At 50.6% G+C, this 19,749-nt stretch overlaps 1 protein-coding gene across 1 annotated transcript in view; it reads left to right on the top strand.

Moving 5' to 3' along the window:
• The first annotated feature begins 678 nt into the window (after nt 1-678).
• LOC142079585 (FERM domain-containing protein 4A-like) overlaps nt 679-19,749 on the top strand; it is a 77,474-nt gene continuing 58,403 nt past the window's right edge. The window contains exons 1-2 of the mRNA XM_075144011.1: nt 679-797; nt 18,919-18,984. Of these exons, the coding sequence (XP_075000112.1) occupies nt 18,919-18,984 (66 nt within the window). The 5' untranslated portion in view covers nt 679-797. The remainder of the gene's footprint in view (nt 798-18,918; nt 18,985-19,749) is intronic.

The following is a 19,749-nucleotide window of genomic DNA, read 5'->3' as shown; positions in this document are numbered from 1 at the left end:
TCACGAGTTGCACCCTTCTCCTAGCTGGGAGAAGAGGGGGAAACCGGGGATGCCCCCCAGCACCAGGGCTGCAGCCTGGTGCATTATCCAGGCAGGCAGGCAGGAGCTGCTCTGCCTGCCCAGCCCCCTGGGTGCCCAGGACCCTCGCTGCCCTCCTCTTCCTCCCTGCCTGGGCTCGTTGAGCACTGGGAGCAAGCATCCCCACTGCTCTCGCCCCTCTCCGTTATCATTTCAAGGTGTGCACGCGTGAGTCGGGAGGGGGATGAATTCCCCCACCCCCGCACCCTTCCTCCCTCCGTCCTTCCATCCCTTCATCATCCTCCCAGAGACGAGGGGGAGCCCAGATGTTGGCAGGCCCGAGCCGGGTTCATCTGTTTCACATGACCCAGCGCCAACTGCCGCTCGCTGCCCTCCTCCCTCCTTCCTCCTCCTTCCTCCCCCTCCTCCTCCTCCTCCTCCTCCTCCCTTCCCGGCTCCAGCCTCGCAGCCTCGCAGCGCGGCGGCGGCCGCGCAGGAGCCGGGCGCCGGGGGCCGGCAGGCGGGGAAAGGGAAGAAGAAGGGGGAAAGAAGGGTTACGGCATCCCGGCACGGAGCATGGGACCGCCCTAGGACCGCCCGGGGAGCCCGCCGGGAGCGGAGGGAAGGGCCGCGCCGGCCCCGCGCATCCCAGCGCGGAGAGGCGGGCGATGGATGCGGTGCGGTAGAGCCGCGGCCTGCCGACGCTGGTGCAGCGGGGATGCTCTCGCCCCGGGCTCGGAGCTGAGGGGCCGCCGGAGCCGCCGAGGGAGCGGGAGAAGGTAACGGGGTCTTTGTCTGCGGAGGGGAGGCGAGGCGGGCCGGGGCTCCCCGTCCAGCCCCGGCCCCGCGGGGAAAGCCCAGCCGCAGTGTGCGGGTTGCTCCACGCCCCCCCTCCCTTCATTTATCTCAAACAGAGAAATGTGGGCAGCATCTGCTTTCTCTATCCTTTCCAAAAAAAAAAAAATCCCACCCCAAAATCCTGAATTTGGTGGGCGAGTCAGGGAGACGAGCTCGGCGGCTGGGTTTTTTTGCACTAGAGGGAAGGAGAGGCTGCGGGGGGGAGAAGCTGGTGCTGTGATTTCTTTCCCCCCCGCCCCAGCAATCTGGATGCCTGTCCCCACTGACTGCTAAGATGGACTGCTCCTTCCCTTTCCAAATGGCTGCAGCAAGTTTAATGCAGAGCTGGGGGCTTCGCAAAGGGTAAAGCCCCTGGCCTGTTTTTCCTTTCCCCTATGCACCTTTTCCTAAATCAGGGGCAGAAAAGTTGCTACAGATCCAGGGCTAGAAAAGACAAATACATAGCTCTGTTTCCAAACTGTGCCTGTCTGGGTGTATCTGCATGCCTTGCAGACATGCTCCACGTAAGGAGGGTTTCTCGGCTGCATTGTTAGCCCGCTCGCTGCTGGGGAGGGCACGAGAAAAGTTGTTTCAAGCCTCTATATAAAATTTCCAGGAGACACAATTGTTTCTAATAATAGCCCTGGCAGCAGTTTAGCAATACAATACACACAGATGCGGGAGCGAGCTAGCAAATCTCTTTTCCCAGGCAAGCCAGGTCACAGGGAAAGCTGAACTCCCAGCTTGTTGGTTTGGTTTAGGATTTTAAAACATTGTCCTGAACAAAAACCCCGGCATCGCTCGCCCTTTCTGCCGGGAAGGGGGTGTGGTGCCTGTGCCTGCGCGCCGCACTTCACTGGCACGGCTGAGCTGGGCTTTCCCGGTGCCTTGGGTATCGAGAAAGGCTGAATCCCAGCTCTGCCCTGCGCCAGCTGGATATCGGGGTGTCTCGGACTTGGCTCCCTCTAGATTGGCCCCCGGGGTCTGACGAGCATCCCCCGTCCATGCACGGAGGGGGCCATCACCGGCGTGGGTGTCTGTGCCATTTTCCCTGCCTAGAATTGCCTACCAGGCACCAGAGAGATCTCGATGGAGCTAAAACTATCAGACTGAGCCCCTCTCTGCTTGCGGCGATGGCAGAGGGCCCGGCAGGAGGGCTGCTGCCTGCACAGCTGCCTGCACGCTACTTGAACCCGCGATGCTAACCCTGGCCGGGCGATGGTGCACCAGCTCGGCTTGGTGGCTCAGAGCTGCTTGTCTTGACCTTCCTGGCACAAGTTACCGGCAGTTTGTCCTCTTCCAAATATTAATATTTTTAAGGGGGTTTTAAGTACTGGTGTCAGGCAGGGACGTGGCACGTGCTACAGGAGGGAGAGCTGCTCGTGGGGCGATTTCCGCAGCCCAGCTGTGCGGCTGAGCGAGGGGGGCTGTGGCAGAAGCTGTGGGGAGCTAAGGAGACATCGCTTCTTTTAATGAGAGGGGATAATTTGAAGGGTCTGCAGCTCAGCACCACCTCACACCGCTGCTTAGGTCAGCTGTGTTTCTCTGAGGACCAAATGGGCTGAAGGGGATGACAGGAGTTGGCGTTGGTCATCCCTCGCCCTGCGAGTGGCCCCATCCAAATCAGTTCCCACAGGGGGGGTAACGGCGCCAGTGGGGCATAGCATGTGGATTTATGCAAATGTAAAATAAACATTTTGTTCTTAGGTGAATTTTTGTTTTAAACACCCGTGCTAGAAATATGGGATCTTTGCCATTATTTAAGTACAGATACACTAGTGAGCCACTTGCAACCCACTGGGGCAAGCTACTCATTTCTCCTGGTAGATGGTTTCTAGTGGTCCTGTTGCCATGCATCTGAGCTTATTGCATTAAAAAAGCAAGTCAGTATTTGGTGATACCTGTGGTGACAGCATTGGGTCACGCAGGACCATACAGCAATGCAGCATCACTCCGCGCAGGGAGCATCTTCCATAGAGAGCGTGCCAAATTGTTTAGCCAAGTCAAGAGCTTTGGTTGGTGATTGGGTGTCGTTGGTAGGGACATAAAACTGGGAAAGACTTCCCAAGTCACGGAGTCTAGTCCCACGTATCACAGGTAATTACAGTCATACATATCCCTTTTGTTGCTATTGTTGCTTGCTCTGTGAATAACAGCAGAAGGTTTGAATGCAGCTTAACAGACAGCAAAGATAACGTAAAACTGCATGGTATGGATGAGGGAGAAAAAGCTGTATTAGGGAGAATTTGAAAGGGGCTGGGGGGTGACTGAAGTCTCAAGTCTCAATCTAGTGGGACTGTGAAGGAGAAGGAAGGGTCATGCATTGTGAAAGGGGTGAGACACACAGGGAAGGGATAAAAGGAGTGTGTTGATCCAACATCAACCAAATTTGGGGTTGCAGTAAGACGCAGTAAAGCACGGTGTGGCCCAGTTCTCGTGAGCTAAGCAGGAGTGGGCTGGATCGCTGGGACAAGCAAAGGCTGCTGTCAGGCATGGGGCCACGCTCACGCTCAGCTCTCAGGGACCTTAGGTGTCTTTCATTCAAAACACTCTAGGTTTGAGGCAGCCAGTATTGCTGTGCCTCTGCGCTGCACCCAAAATTTCCATCTAGCTGGGAGCCATCCCACAAATGCCTCATCTCCTGGGGAGCTGGGGGGAGGCAGTGCTGCGGGGTGAGCCGTAAGAGCAGGTGACGGTGGCTCCCCGGGGACCCCATGCTTCGTCGCAGGATGGGGTGTGCTTGGGTGCACAGCTGGATCCCAAGGTCACTCGGCAATGTCAATCTCCAGTCATCCTTGCTGGCTCGCTCCTTCCAGCGGCTAGAGGTGCGGATTGCCCTCCAGCCCCAGTGCAAGCAGAGCACGGCAGCCCAGCAGGCAGCAAGGTCTGACAAGGTTAAGCTGCGGTTGAATTGCTTGCAAGCCTCCTCCAGCTCCAAATCCCAATTTGCCCCAGCATCTCTTAGGCCGTACGGGTCCCTAAGGCAGCAGTGGATTGCCCAGCATGGGGACCACTGCAGCTGACAGCATCCCCTGATATTTCTCATTCTCCCAGACTTTTAACAACTTAATCCCCATCTCTCCGGTAAATCTTAATATGTGCCATTTCCTAGAAAGCCACAAACTATTTTCTGAGGCTGCACAATGAGTTGGAGCCCCTGTCTTCTGCTCCGGAGATGAATCCCATTAAGGACCAAAAAAGACTTTGACTGGTTTTCTCTCTGATCTGACACTGAGAAGAGGCCCCAGCCAGACGTTTGATCAGCTTTGAGTTTCTGGGAACACTTTCATGTTGATGAATCACAAACACAGAGGGTTTGATCCTGCCTCCCTCTGCTCCAAGTCACCTTTGCACTCCACCTACTTGCAGCTTGATGGGTGTCTGGAGGTCTAGTCCTTGCCTACATCTGCCTGTCAAAATAAGTAGAAGAAGACCTTGATGTACCTCCGCCTCCTAGTGTGTCCCTGCTTCGTGGTTGTGTTACACATGGTGTCAGATACCCTGGGTGCATCTCCATGGGGTGGGGTGGGACTTCAGCCTTTGCCAAGCCTTAAAGCAGGGAGACCAGAGGAGCAGAGACCATCTCATTTCCAGTGCAGTTAACGATGTTCTTGCTTACAGCCCCCTCTGACTCCTTTCCTAGCAGATACACCGTCCTTCTGCTCTTGTCCTGAGCTGCTGTGTGATGTTTTCACATGGTGTTAAACGGTTGCTGTGTCCCACCCTCAAGAAAAGATCACTAGTGGGTAGCAAAACTGGTGGGATGTCGTGTGACCTAGTGTGGTAATCTTTGGGAAAAGTCCTTGAGGGCAGAAAAAAGGGAGGCAAGTTGACCCTTTTTTACTTAAATTCACTGTAAAAGGGTCCACTGAAAATCTCCTAGAAAGCTGCAAACCAAAAAGAAGTTGATATTCCCATTTTGGCTTCAGAAATCCTTTGTGCGTACACTTCCACGTGTAACGCGTAACATTTTGACAATGGCTCTTGGGCTTGCCAACTCGCAAGGTTCAGGCTCCGTATTTAGATTTTTTTTTTTTTTTTTCTTCTTAGAAGTTCCCAGATCTCCCAACCAAAATAAATCCACCCTTGTTTGGGTTTCCTGACCGCGTGAGATCGAACGTGGCTGCAGCCATACCACACACGCTGCAAGCCCTGTTGCCATCCCGTCCATCCGAGCTGAAACATTTTGCACCGGGAAGGGCTTTGCAGGTAGCGGAGCAGCCCCAGGCTGATCCTGCTGCTTTCACCCCGGGTTTATGCAGGACAAGGCAGGGGTGGAAAGCTGCCGCATCAAGTGAGCAGCTTGGAAAGTCAGCACAAAATCTGAAGCTGAAATGTGGACCTGTCCTAGAGAGGGGAGCATGGATTGAGCTCTTTCCACCTTTAAAAATCAGTTTTGTCCTTGCTTTGCACGGACGGTATCTCTCCTGGCTATTCCCAGCTAGGGTTTTGTGAAGATGCCCGTCATCTCAACATGTGGCTGCCACATGTGTGCTTGTGTACCACCAGACACCCTCATTTCCCAGTGAAATGGGGCATTCAAGGGGACACGGATGATTTAAGGGACGTGTAATCAGATACAGTGCTTCCTCTGTGCACATACACACCTCCCAGTGTGGAAGCATGCTGGAAAATAAATTTGGAAGGTAACTTCCACTGCCTTCTGCAATTCTGAACTGGAAAGACCAAAAAACTGCAAAAAATACTGTCTGAAGTGGTCTGGGCTCCCTGGCATGCTTTGCAACCCTGTTGGGGGTGGTGATACAGTCATCGAAGGTGTCACCTGGGCTTGTGCTGCAGGAGGTGGTGGGAATGGCGGGGGGAAAGAGGATTTGTGCCTCGCCAAGACCAGGGAGAGCTGGAGGGAAGCACTGAGCCTGCTTTGCTTCTGCATTACACTGCGGAAGATGCTTTCTGAAACGCTCTGGGAGCGTCGACGGCGATTCTGGGGGGAATCTGCAAATGTAAAGGTGCTGGGCTGTGCCCTCGCTTTCTCAGTCCCCTCTCGCAGCTGATAGCGCTGATAGGCAGAAGGCTGCTCCAAAATGGGCATCGAATCCTGGGAGCATAAGGCTCAGGGGTATCGGATCCAACCGCTGAGCTTGCAGACATTGCATCAGGCTGTTCCCTCTTTGCTTCCCATCCTTAACTCTTCTGCATCAATGCTGCCCAGTATTAAAGAGCCGCTGTGTCTTCCAGAAGGGAACATCTTTCCCCGGCTCTTAAAAGGCAGAGGCGTCTGGTACAAAGACGGGCTCAAGTCGAGGTGTTTATTCCAGGGTCCTCCTGTGCAGAGGTTACAGGATGTCCATATTTATTATCTTGTGAGGTGTCTTGATGCAGAGAGGGAGCGGTCTTTCTGCACTAACAGCCAAAGCATTCCCAATACAGGAGATGCAAAATCCTGGCACTACTCAGAAGATGAATGGGAGTATAAAAGCGCAGGCTATGTGTCCCGGAGGCAGTTTTCCCTGCCTGAGCCCATGGTGGGGCTAGTCTCAGCTCCAGTCCTCACCCCAGGTATGTAGGTGCTCAGCATCAGGAGCTCTCAGGACAAGAGAAGGCAGGTAGGACCTCTTCATGCTTACCCAGCCAGGCATGCAGGCAGAAGCCGTGGGAGATGTCTCCATCCTGCAGCCCCAACCCTGCCCTGCTCAGCACAGGGTGTGCTCCTGAGCAAAGCAGGAGCAGACTTTTGCAGGACCTGTTTCTAAAAACACCTGCATCTCTGAGGATGAGTCAGCTGCTTGTCATTTGAATGTGCTCTGCATCTTGCCCTGTCCTTCCTGTGAAACCCTGCTGGGGGATGATGTCCACCCAGCACCCACCCCCTCAGCCGCTGCAGCTCGGGCAGAACCGCTGGCGGCTGCCCAGCCTGGGCACCAGCCGCAGCCCTGGCTCTCGACATCAAATGTATGTCAAACCCGCTGATTAGCAGTGGCTGGAAACAGCCTGGTAACATATTTTTCCACTGGAAGCATATCAGTTCTTAGAGTGTTATTCAAAACAAGAAAAAAAAAAAAAAACACTTCTGTGTACAGATTAACATTTTACATTTTTTTTCACATCTGGAATGACTTTTGCAAGTGTGTTTTCTATTATCTGTTATTGTCGTGGTTTAACCTGGCCCCAGCCAAAACCAGGACAGTTATATACAACCCTGCTCAGTGCTATCTATTGACCCGCTCTGTTACAGAATATCTGAGCGATGCACTGCCCAGTGCCTTGGCTCCATTGATCAGGGCGCTCACCGCTCACACCTCCAAATACTTAGTGATACAGCAGGTACAAAACGCTCAACGAGCGCTAAAGGGACACTTTGAGCCTTAAATCTTAATTTGTCCTTTAAAAATATTTCATACATACTACTGCTTCCACTGCCTTGGGTCACTTTGGTTATCTTCCTATGAACCTACATTGATTTTTTTTCCCCCCAGCAAATCACACCAGTTTCAGTAGCAAATAAATCGTCCTGTTCTCTTCTATAACTAAACCAAACCTCCTGCAAATGTTTTCCCAGAAGACTTGGATGTTCTCATGTAATTACCACCCTGTCTGCATGCACAAATGAGTGATATCTGGAACAGTTTGCTGAAAATATGCCATGTTTGAAGTGTGAAACCGTACAAAAAATTACATTTTTATGTATGTTTACAAGGAATTAAAAGTCAGATGTAGGAGAGATTAACAGACATGTCTTTGGGAAAAATAATAATAATAATCTATTGCTATGTACTTTAGTGCCACATGGTCATTATCACGATGATGACTCACGGTGCTTGCCGCAGTACGTAGTAGGGAATGAACCAGAAGGTGATCAGGAGTCCCTGCAGAGAGGTTGATATGACTTATAAAAGACTGCGGAATCCATCATTGGTAAAGGATTGCCCTGGCAGATAATTTAGATCCTTTTCCCTCAGACCATGCTGTGTCCTTTGCGCATAGCAAACAGAGTAAATACGGAGCTCTTCCAGGGGAAGCGAGAACCTCCCAGGACATATCGCAGTTTTCTTGAAGCACAGCTGTGCTCAAAAGCTGATGAAGCACCTGTCCCAGGACCACGCTGCTTGTCCTTGTGCAAAGACGCCAAAGATCCTTCACCCTCTTTCCCTCTGAGCATCCCATTTTAGTTCTGCCGTTGACATTTATTTCTTTGGGCTGCATTAGAGACCGGCAACCCAAATGATGGAGCATGGCCCTTGTACATAATGTGCAAACATGGGATGAAACTACAGAACTTGCCTTAAAGTGATTATTATTTAGAAAACTAGTTTACCCTTGCGGGGGGTTGAGAAAAAAGAAAAGCTCACAAAATAAAGATGTTCTTCACACAGTTTGCCTGAGCTGAGTTAGCTCAAGAGAAGTTTACATACAGGGCAGGTTACTTTGGGTGTTAACTGGGAGCCCTGCAGCAAGGAAGATTGTCTACCTGTCGTGTTACTAATGCAGGCGTGAGGGGGCTTATTTTTTCCTATGTTTTTTGGTGGTAGTGGCACTTTTGCAGCCTTTGGGCATTACTTTGGCATACAGATGAATAGCATAGTACCGACGAATAGTCCCAAGGTCCATAAGGTGGGATGAGGCCATAGGCTGCCCTAGCCACTCACCTTCCACTTCCCATAGGATGCGACCCTCCGGTTGCAATGGTTTCACATGGATCAAGTGGTTTCACTGCACTTAAAGATGCTCCTTAATGCTCAATGTGAACAGCTCGGTGTCTGCTCCGTGGGGAAACATGAACAGCTCAGCAGCACTGCGGCTCTCTTCTCTCACCGGGACTTGCGGTCAGCTCCAGGCAGGAGCTGATCTACCAGGTCTATGAGGCTGCGCCGTCAGGAGAGGATGGAAATCCCATCCCCTGACTCAATTAAAACTCATCTGCATGAAAGCATTGACTGCAGAGAAGAGCCCTGAGCTGGCAGGAGAAGGAGCAGCTGGGCCACCTCTATTGCACAATTATTGATTTATTATTTATTCCCCGCACAGCCCTTATCCATCGCTGGGTGCAGCCAGCACGCTGCACGTGCAGAAGGGAGCCACACAGGCTTCCCAGGTAAAAGTGGAGGAGACAGATACAGGATCCCAGTGTGGAGCAAGGTTTTAAGAGTTCTGGCATGTTCTTGACCTAAAAACATTTGCTCGAAGCAAGTGTCCACATTGAACCACCTGCACAACTGACCGGCTGAGTCAAGGTTTATCAAGACACACTTTTCCTGAGTGCAAAAGCGGTTGCAAATCTGTAAGGTTTAAGACGTCTGTGACCAGTGAATCCTCTAGACTAAAAATAATAAATAGTGAAAACAGTGCCACCTCCCTGGCATCACCTTCAGCTCCAGAGCTCAGAGGATGCTCTGACCAACCGTCTCAAAGCTTCTATATTCTCCACCTGCCTTGTAAATAGTGGGGATAATGCCTGGATGCTGATATGTTTTTAAGCTGGCAACTGTTTTTTTTTTTCTAGCCAGGAAAGGGAATGGAAAGAGTTACGAGGGCGAAAGAGTCAAAAGGTAGTGAAAAGTATGCGTTGGGATTGCCCTCTCCTCCTGCATCAACACCAGAAGGCAGGGAGGGCTCGAGATGTTCTGCTTCCCTTTGTATTTGAAAAGATTTAGATCTGTATTATTTTTAAGAAAGAAAACAATACGTGACATAAACCAGCACAACCTCCATTCTAGTGAGGAAGCCAGCCTGTCCAGGAAAGGACTTTCTTATCTCAGGATATAACTGAAATCAGGCCTCCGAGGCCAGCCGCCCTCAGAGCGGTGATTTAGGCGTCTGCCGGGTAATACCCTGGTTGGTTTAAAATGCGGCGTCGGAATTAGATTTAATTCTAACTACATGGCTCAAGCACCAAGTGTTTTGAGGTTAAGACGCGGCATTCCCGGCTTTAAAGTTCGCCTGAGAGTTATTGCTTGATGTTGTAAATGGACTTAAGGACCGTAGGAGACGGTTTTTCATTTCAGCCCTGATACAGTAAGCCACTTAAACACTTGCTTATGTCACGCTGAAATAAAAGGGATTTATGGACACAGCTATGTGCTTTGCTGAATCAGAGCATTTTTGCTGAGCGCTGTTTAGAGGAAGCATGAGAAATAACCTGTGCAGATGTCCCCGGGCGATGCGGGAGCCTGAGCAAGGCTGGAAAGCGCGGCGCGGAGGAAGCGAGGAGCCCCTGGGCAGGTCAGGAACTCTTTTGTCAGCTCTCAAGACAAAACAGGGAAGTCACCAGGTCACTCAGCCTTTAGATCGCCTTAATTTTCCTCCCGTCGCTCCCCATCGGCATCCACACAATGGCTGGGTCGCGCCTTGCGCGGCGTGCTTCCACCGGGGTGACACTGCGGCCGGCACCGTCCCACCTCCTTTCTCGAGGAGGACTCTTGCTTTCTAATTACTGAAACTGGTTTTTTCCTTTCCTTCTGGCAAATGAAGCTTTTGCAGAAATGAACTGAACACTTGATGAAATGCCTCTTAAACACATCCCCTGTGCAGATCCCCCATGCGATGGGTAATGTCAAGCTCCTCCAAGGCACGGCAGCACTCCCTTCCTGCAGGATAGGAGAGGATTTTAAGAGCTCTATCATCTGTAACCATGGTTTCAGCAATTTCATCTCCATTCCCTAGTCCATGGGTAAGGACATCATTGATTTTTCAAGGGGTGGGATAAAGAGGCTTGCAGGGAAAGCCAAAGGCCTGGCCTGTGATATGTTCCTCTGGTCCTACCAAACCCATGGGAGATGCTGCATCATCGTCGGTGCATATTTTCTGGCCATTGTCACAGATGGAGTAAGAGGGAAAGATGCACTTCACTCGTTAAGAGAGAAGTAGCAATATGTTTATTGATGTAAGAAAGACAGTGATTTAACAAAGTTTGATAGTAAATGTGACAGTGAGTTAACAAGATTCGATGGCAAAGTAGACTTGATTATTTACTGCATAGAGGACAGGGTTAGACAAAACAGGGTCAGGAAGACCCTCCCGTTGAGTCATGAAGTTCAGGAAGGACCCCCTTGCTTTCTAATCCTTCTCAGAGAGGAATCTAAGTGCAGCTGGATCCAGTCCTAGTCCCAGACTTGGTCAACAGTTTATGTCTAAAGGATTATGTATGCGCAATCAATCCTTTATATCACTTAGTTAAGATTTCCAAGTTTAGCATGCTATTAATCACTTACCGAGGATCTGTTGCAGCAAGGAATCTCTCAGCCTCGAGGAGTAACCTTGAGAGGTGTCCCTACTCAAGGGGAGAGCCTGGCGTGCAGCCCGCTGCCGTGCAGGAGAGCTCAAAGGGCTCTTGGGCTGCCCACTATTTATGGGGGTAAGATAATTGACTCATAGTCATATTTACATACCGACTGTAGATGTTCAAATTTGGCTTGAGTCAGACATTGACCAGCACTGTGGTTAGGTGGACGCACCGCCGATTGTGTTGTTATTTGTCTCCCCCAAATCCACTTCGAGCTGGATGCATCCATCACGACCAGACACATCCATCACCGTCGCCACAGGTGGTTATCGCTTGAGCGGGGTTATGGGACATGGTCAGGTCGGGGGCAGGGGAGCACACTGCCGCAGCCATTCAATCCAGCTGTGGACTGTGCACGTATTTCACAGAGCCCTGGGGCACTTCCATAACGGGGAAACCCACGCTGCATTAGAGGTGTCTAAGCTGGTGTCTGGTTATGAATCAGCCATCGGCTACTTCTCTTCACATCACCACTATCCACATCTACAGCATCTTTCCTGGGCCCATCTTTTCAGCTCCAAAGCTCCATTTGCCACCAAGTTCACTTCCTAAAAAGGATACTCCTGTTTCTTTCAATATGCGACATCTTAGTTTTCCTACAGAAGTACAGCTAGAAGATGGCAGATGCCTGAGGATAGGGCTGGGATACCCTTCCTAGGGAAAAAACAACTGGCTTACAACTAACCTCTCCTGCTCCAGAGCACCAACTAGCCTTTTCAATTAAAAAAATCATTACGTGAACAAATTTGAATGGCAGAAGTGTTGTCTAATGGGTTCCTACGCATTGTAGTGAGAAACATTTGTACTTCTGTATCGGATTATTTCAGAAAGCTCAGCCCATGTTATGTACTGTGTCGCTGACCTTTACAGGCAGGGAGGCTATATAGACCTATGCTTCCTATGCCAGGAGCCTCGTGCCAAATTAAAATCATTTTTTTCCCTCTTGAAAAAATAATTACCAAACTTTCCACTATTGGTTTAGGAAAAACTCATGGAAATAACTGGTAGAAATGAGGACCGTATTCAGAAACAACAGTTTGTCCTGACTGTCTCCCCATCCTCAGAGCTTCCAGCCACCGAGGCTCAGGTGGAAGCCAGCCTGCCTGAATCAGCCCTTTCTGGTGAAGGGGAAGGGCAGGGGAAGTGGGTGTGCGGGAGGGTGTTGGACCTGGAAAGCAAGATGGCATGAGCAGTGCTGCAAACCATGCTGATGTGCATGCCAGCGCAGGGCGGCGTGCAAGCCCTGCGGCTGGGACGGATGAACCAGACTGGACCAACAGTCTTCTCACTCCCCTTCCCTCACGAGAGGAAATGGCCTCAAGTTGCTACAACAGAGGTTTAGATTGGACATTAGGAAAAATTTCTTTACTGAAAGAAAAGAACAAGCCTTGGTCAAGCCTTGGAACAGGCTGCCCAGGGAAGTGGTGGAGTCACCATCCCTGGAAGTATTTAAAAGATGTGTAGATGTGGTGCTTAGGGAGATGGTTTAGTGGGCATGGTGGTGGTGGATTGACAGTTGGACTCGATGATCTTGGAGGTCTTTTCCAACCTTAATGATTCCCTGATTCTTCAGGGCTTGCTCCCACTGAGTCATGACTAAAGGACTTCAAAAACAAGCAAGCCCCTCTGGGCATAGCCTTGCCTGCTTCTCAGCCAGTGCTGCTCCCCTTCCCACCACGTACAGAGCCAGCTGTGGTCATGTCCCCTCTCCCCAGGTGCCCATGAGCCACGTAGCTCAGCTCTTTGCACACTATCTCACAGCCATCCTCATTCCAGTCACCGTCACTATTATTTACTAGGTGCTGATGCAGACCAGCGACTGGGGAGGATGCTCTGCGAACACATGGCAGAAAAAAGCAAGATAGTCCTTCCTCCAGGATCTTGAAGCGTGAGTGTAGGACAGGAGATGACAGATGGATGCAGGCAAGCGAAGAGACAGTGCTGGTCAGTGTGACCACCGCTTGCAAGACCGGCCCCGATTCAGCAAAGTGAAGTGCTGCCACATACACAAAATAAACTGTGCAGGCATGGAAAGCACACCGCTTTTTCCCCTCTCTCTCTCCCTACAAGCTTAGGGGTTGCCAGGATGAGAAGGCAGTAAGAAATGCTCAAGAGGGAGCAGGATGTTTAATCTAATAGTTTATTGTAATCAGCTGGCTGTCATCTCTGCCTATCTCCTTTCAGCGGGTCTGTCCGAACGGCCGGCAAAGCGACACAGATTTTTGTGTATTCAGCACAGTAATTGCCTCCCGTACAGGCAGCGAGCGTTTAGGAAATATTCTGCCTCCAGTTATAATTTCTGATTTGAGTCATGGAAGAATAGGCCCTATTCCTCTATTTCTGCAGTCACCGGCTAATGAAACATGCCGCGGATATTTATAGAACTGCCATTGTAAATAGCATTTGCATTTGGTGCCTTTGAGTTATTTAGTGTGACGGCGCTTTCACCAGGAGGGTTTTTTCGTTTTGAAAGGGAAAGGTTCCCTTTGGAGCTGTTTCCTCCCGTCGCCTTTGCTATTTGTGTTGGATGGAGCAGTTCTGTGGGCAGTTGCTGATAATTTAGTGACGAAGTGACGGGCACGCGGGGATTAGCTGAGCGCAGTGCGGGTTTTCGGGCTGTGTCACAGATAGTTTATAGGATTCTCCGAGACAATGTTTGGAGTTACAGCGAAGATGAATAGAGAGGAGGGCAGTCGCCAGAGCAAAACAACCACCAGCTTGCCTTCCCTAGGAAACTCATTGTGTAAATATTTGGTAGGAGCCTCCAAAGGAGATTTAAAGTCTTGTGATAAAGGTAACTAAAATGTCCTTTCCTTGAGAAAAACAACTAGGATTCGGAAGATCCCATGAGTAACCATCAGAGATATTTCCCTTCTGTAGCATCCCTATGTTAGAGTGAACAAGCGTGTATGTCAGGTCTTGCTGTCACTGATGGATCTCAAAGCGTTTTGCAAAGGAGGTCAGCAGCAATTTTCCCATCCTCAAGGTGCAGAAGCCAAGGAGTGGAGAAAGCACGCACGCCTTGTGTATGATCAGCTCTCCCGCACACTAATCCAGCACCTCATCCCCACAAACACATTGCTTCAGACCTTCACGTGCCTTACAAGCACCATCTGTGTTTGTGTATTGGAGATATATTATCCCTAGTCTTTACACACTCATGTACATAAATGACAGAGCTTTTCAAAAGCGCTCGTGTTCGGCTCTTGAAGTGCTCGAGGGTCATGCCGCATGTGCAGGCACTAAAAGAAGCGGCAGATTTTCAGAAAAATGTGATGTACTGAGCTGTTTTGAAAAAAAAAATCTGTTCTGTATTTTGGTGCATAATTTCCATCTGAGTTCGTGATAAGTCTGGCCCATGAAATGCATGTGGCCCATATTCACACCCGGCGTGCGCAGCTCCCTGCCATATGGATGAACTGTTAGCACTCAGGAGTGTGTAACACAGTCCCGTCTCTTCACACGTCTTGAGAAGCACCAAAAATTTGGGGGGTTGATGTGGATACAGCATCCTTGGCTGTTGGAAGACTCTCCTGGGCTGAGGGCTCCAGGTGTGGGACAAACCATGCGCAAGCGGCTGAGCAAGCAGCAGGCACAACCGTGGAGCTCGCCTGGGAATTGTCTTGCCTAACTTGAAATGTCTGAAAGTTCTCTCTGCTTTGAGCATCAAGGGCATCTCGACTGTTAGGTTGAACTAGACACTTGACTTTTTACTTTCTGGAGTTAGGGTAGAGGGTTCTTGCCCTCCAGAAGGAAACTGGGGGGCTGTGTTGGTACAGGAAAACTCTCTCACCGAGCTCTCGGTGAAACCCAGGACTGGATCAAGGGGAAACTCCCCCGCTTCCCTGCCACATCAAGTGTCCTTCCCTTCTGTCAACAGCTCTGCTCAGCCATTGCTTCTTGTCTCTTTGCTGGGATTTTGCTTTTCCATGGTGAAGGGAAAGCCATGCCTTTGTGCCTCTTAGCTCTCAGTTCCCCCCACCCTTCTCTGGGTAAGAGCCTTGGGAGTGGAGTACCTCGATCCACTCCTTGTAGTTGTCCTCCATCCAAACTCTGGTGCTGCTCAGCTCACGCTTAGTGACGTCCTGCTCCCATGTTCCCATCTATAGGGCTTTGGTGTAGATTTCCCTTCTCTGGTTACACAGAGAAGCAGAAGGGGTTCCTTGACTTGTCCCCCTAGAACCAGCCACAGCTCCACCCATCGCAGTGCCACAGATGATAGCGCAGATCAGCTGATTTGCAAAGCGTCAGAAGCAGCATCTTTCATGAAGACAGACTGTGCTAAATCAGTTCCTTCTCGCTGTGCTTTGAAATGTTCCCTTTTCTTGCTCTGACAAACTAGCAGAGTTTGTATTGATCTGACGATGCAAAAAAGCACATAGTGTGGGCTTCAGACACCTGGTGGAATAATAAAACAGAAAGGAAGGAGGGAAAGACCAGCATAGTTTATCTTATACCAAGGAGGAAGTCTGTCTTCTACCTTCTTTTCTTTTCTCTTGGAAAGCATCATTTGTTTCTAAGGGAAGTGAAAAGCCCCATGGCTGAGCATCCTGTCTACAGCAGGAAATACTGTAGCAGATCTCCAGCCACGTACGTTGTGGTCCTTCTGAGCTTCAAGGCATCAGCCAGGACAAAACCAGAAGCTCCTTCACTGTCTGTGTTGGTACCTGTGGCTGGAAGCAGGGGCCAGGGCTGGGTCTCTTTCTCCCCTCAAGGCTGTGCAGTGACTGAAGCATCCTCTCCAGCTCCTGGAGCAGCTCTTCACCCTCTCTTGTGCAGAAAAGCCTAGGTGGAAACAGCCTGCAGGCCACCAGCTGGGGTCATTAGCCTGTAGCATGAACCTTCAAACCACTGAGAGGCACGAAAACAAGGTGGCACTAAAGAAATAAAGCACGTGCTTTGCTGTGTGCTCACACACTGTGTCATCAAACTATAAAAGCGATCATGGTCTTTGACAGACACTTTGCTGATGGACAGAACTGCTGGGGACAAGCTGATGTGAAAGCAGTGTGCCTTCCCTCCCTTCACTCTTCCTCCCTCCCCCTTTCCTGCAAGTGATGTTCATGAAATGCCTTGCAATTAGTCGACCATCATGTGCTGCATTTCAGAGCTTCATTTTATTCAGATACTTCATGTTACCAGCTGTTTGCATTTGGGATTTCTTTAAGCAGTGAAAGCACTAAGGGGATATGAAACTCTGGGTTGGAAAAGCGTGGAGAGCTAAAGAAGCTCCACATGGAAAGCAAGCTCCTTGCTGAAACACTAAAGCACAAAGACAATCTCGGAGAATTTTCTTTTATTCTTATCTCAACTTTGGTATAACTGACGGAGCGTAACACACAAGAGCTGGACTATGTTTCCATCCCTGCCACCACATGTTACCGCCACGATAAACTCACTGCTTTATCTCTTGCCTTGGGTAAACTCATATTAAAACTGGAATATCAGTGCGTACTCACCATCTTGGGGATGCAGCAGATACGTGACAGTAAGAGGACGAGGGAGATGCCGAAGCAGAGCTCACCACTGAGTTTCATCCACGGCGCCGCGCGGTGCGGTGCTGCGGGGAAGCCCAGCAGAGAAAGCTTGCGGCTCCCTGCGCCCGCGTGAACACGACCCCCATCACTCTTATTCCAAGCAGGGCAAACCATTGCAAAGCCGCCTGCGAGCCTCTGATGTAGCTTTACAAATGAGCTGAAAGCTGTTTAATACAGAGTTCATAGAGAGAAATCTCACTCACCAAGTAATATGCCTTATGAGAAGCCATATTTTGCATAACATTACTTACCAGAGGAAACTCTCGTAAGAAGACAATTTATTACCATGGCGGTAACTGGCTGACATTTATGAGAAGCCTTGTTTTACAAGGCTTTCCTTTGGCTGCAATGCCAGGGCTCCAGTTGTGCTCACGGAAAATGAGAAGGAAAGCGATGTTATTTAGCGCGCACGATACTCCAGAGGCATGCTGGTGTGAGTAACAACGGGGGTAAAGCCTGCTTGGACTTGTGCGCGCCAGGATTGTAAATTTGAGATGAGTTGAAGGGAAAAACTCATTTTGACTGAAGTTGTCTCATAAACTCCATATCTTGCATGGCCAGCTTGAGGCTCAATAGAGTTGTTGGCACATCTGAATTTTTGCTATGGGGAAGAGGCCAGGGCCAGGGTAAGATTTGGTCTGTCCTGGCCCCAGGAAAGGGGGAGATGGATGTGGGACAGAGCTGGCAAGAGGGAGGACAGGAGCACCCAGGATAGCCTGGTGGGCTCCCATGCCAAGAGCCAGCGACGGGCAGGGTGAGGACGGTGTTGCTGGAGACGGCCAAGGTTGCAGACCCCATGGCAATGGCCACACACTGCCTGGCTCTAAAATGGATGAAGTTGATGGTGGGGCATCCACCACCACCTCCTGGATGCCAGCACATCCAGCCTTGTCAAGCCACGGGAGTGAGTGATTTTTAACCAGCAGAGCTAAAGCAGAAAGCCGAGCTGTCCTCAGTTAACCCCCCGAGCCCGCATCTCCCTGCTCTCTGCAAGGCGGCTTTGCATCGGGGGCTCAGCTCAGCTGGGTGCCGGTGGGGAGAAGCGATGGGTGAGGGCAGAAACGCCCAGGGTGCTGCAGCAGCCGCATCCCTGACAGCCTGTACCCCCCCTGCCAGTCTCCCCTGGACCCTCTGCTCCCTTGGGGCGATGCTTTAGGACTCACCATGGCAAGAAATATCATTAAATTGACCTGGGGATCCATGCAGTGCTCCAGAAGGTGCCTTGGCTGGAGGGTGGGGGGTCCTTGGCCATGCTGTGGGGCTGAGCTGGGTCCGTGCCGCCGTGGGCCCAGGCATGCGTGAGTGCCGTGGGGCGAGCCCACGCAGGGGGGCTGCCTGCGTGCTGCCTAAATTGTGCTGAAGAAGGGATTTCCAAGAGTCAAAGAGGCTTAGGCCGTCCATATCCCATTAGCAGCTAGCGGGATTGTGCGCGCTGAAGGGCTTTGCGGGGCTCAGTCCAGATCTGTAACTCTGCAAAGCAAAATTGCTCCTCGCTTACGGTGCTCTGTGCCGGAGGAGAGCCAGGAAAGGGCTTGATCGACTGTAGAGGAGTTTCCTCAGGCTGTGGCTCATTTATTTCTTAGCATCCCAATCTACAGGACCTTGGAGGAAATAGTCTTCCATACCTAAAAGTTTTATTGCTATTATTTGTTAACAGTTGTAATAAACTATACTGGTATGGAAGCACCTTTCGACCAGTATAATAATACCACGAGTGGCTCCTGTGGTACATCTTAAATAGGACACCCCAAGTAGGACAAGCCCATTTTGGGATTCAGGCCCAAACGAGCAGCTGGTGCAACCCCAGGGAGCACCGTCAGCACGGCCCGGGGAGGAGCTTTGCTCGCTCTGCCCTGCCTCTGGGATGGTTGAATCCTTGCTGTGGAGGGGTTTGGGGGAAACTTGTCTGGATGTCTCCTCCGTCGGCCAACCTGGCTGCGAAGGCGGAGGCTGCGGTATGAAATGTCGGGGCCCCTGTGCTGCAAACCGTCCCCCTGGACCCATTTTTCACGCTGGAACGACCTCCTCCCAGCAGCTGCGTCCAAGCAGACACCACACACTGCTCCGTGACAGCTACCGGGGTGGCTTTTCTTCTTCTCCTTCCAACCTTTTCTTTCCCCCAGTGCCAAAAGAATGGGGATTAATTAAAAAAAAAAAAAAAAAAACACCACAAACTGAAAGCACCACAGCAAATGAAAGCCTCCAGCTTGCGCCGGGGGATCCGGCAGCCGCGTGCCGAGCTGGAAAGCTGAGCGCCCTGACGCACGTGCCTCTTCTCTCTTGCAGATGACGGAGGGCCGCAGATGCCAAGTTCACCTCCTTGATGACAGGAAGCTGGAGCTCCTCGTTCAGGTAGGAACTTGCACGTTTCACCACGCCATAGTTTGCTACGGCTGCGGATTTTCACCGGGGTGGGGAAAGAAAAGGGTTTTCAGCTGGTTTTCTCAGCAACTTCATGCTGCGATTGCCTGCAGAGCTCAGGGAAGCTGCACGAGTGCTGGGTGGGGAAGATCTGCAAAGACATATCTGCATGGAGGATTAATTCAGGGTGTGTTTTGATTTATTCTGTGCCAAACCAGTCCCAGTCACTGCCAGTGAGAAAGAAAGCAGCTCTGGTCATTTTTGACACTCTTACTATATCACTTAGCTATTTTTTGAGGCGTTGCTTAGCTTTGAGAAATGTATTGCATCTGCTTAAAATACCTCCAGCATTTGTTTTTATCTTCTTTACTTGCCCTCCTAAGTTGGTGGGGTACGATGCCGGGGTGGCTGTGCCCCGCGCACCCACCTGCGCCAGGAGTGCAGCCGGTGGGGTGCCACGGGCAGGCATTGCTTGAGACATTACAGAGGCTGTAAATCATGTGTCAAACACAAACATGCATTAAAATAAGTCTGTGCTCTTATTTTTTATTTTAAATTAAAAAATGGAAAATTAGGAAAAACAAGAGCCTGGTGCTGGCTGTTGTAATGATGGGCTGATGGAAGCTGTAGCATCCTGAGCTTTTCTGATGATTTTGGCTCGTGTCTGGGAGATCACCAACGGGTTAATAACAAGAATTAGAAGAATGTCTTTCCTCTCACAAAGGCTGCTGGCCAGCCACAGGCAGCTCAAGAAGC

The sequence above is a fragment of the Calonectris borealis genome, chromosome 1 (assembly GCF_964195595.1).
Source record: "Calonectris borealis chromosome 1, bCalBor7.hap1.2, whole genome shotgun sequence".
Lineage (NCBI taxonomy): Eukaryota > Metazoa > Chordata > Aves > Procellariiformes > Procellariidae > Calonectris > Calonectris borealis.
The sequence above is the reverse complement of the archived record's forward strand: the minus strand, read 5'-3'. Positions and strand labels throughout refer to the sequence as shown.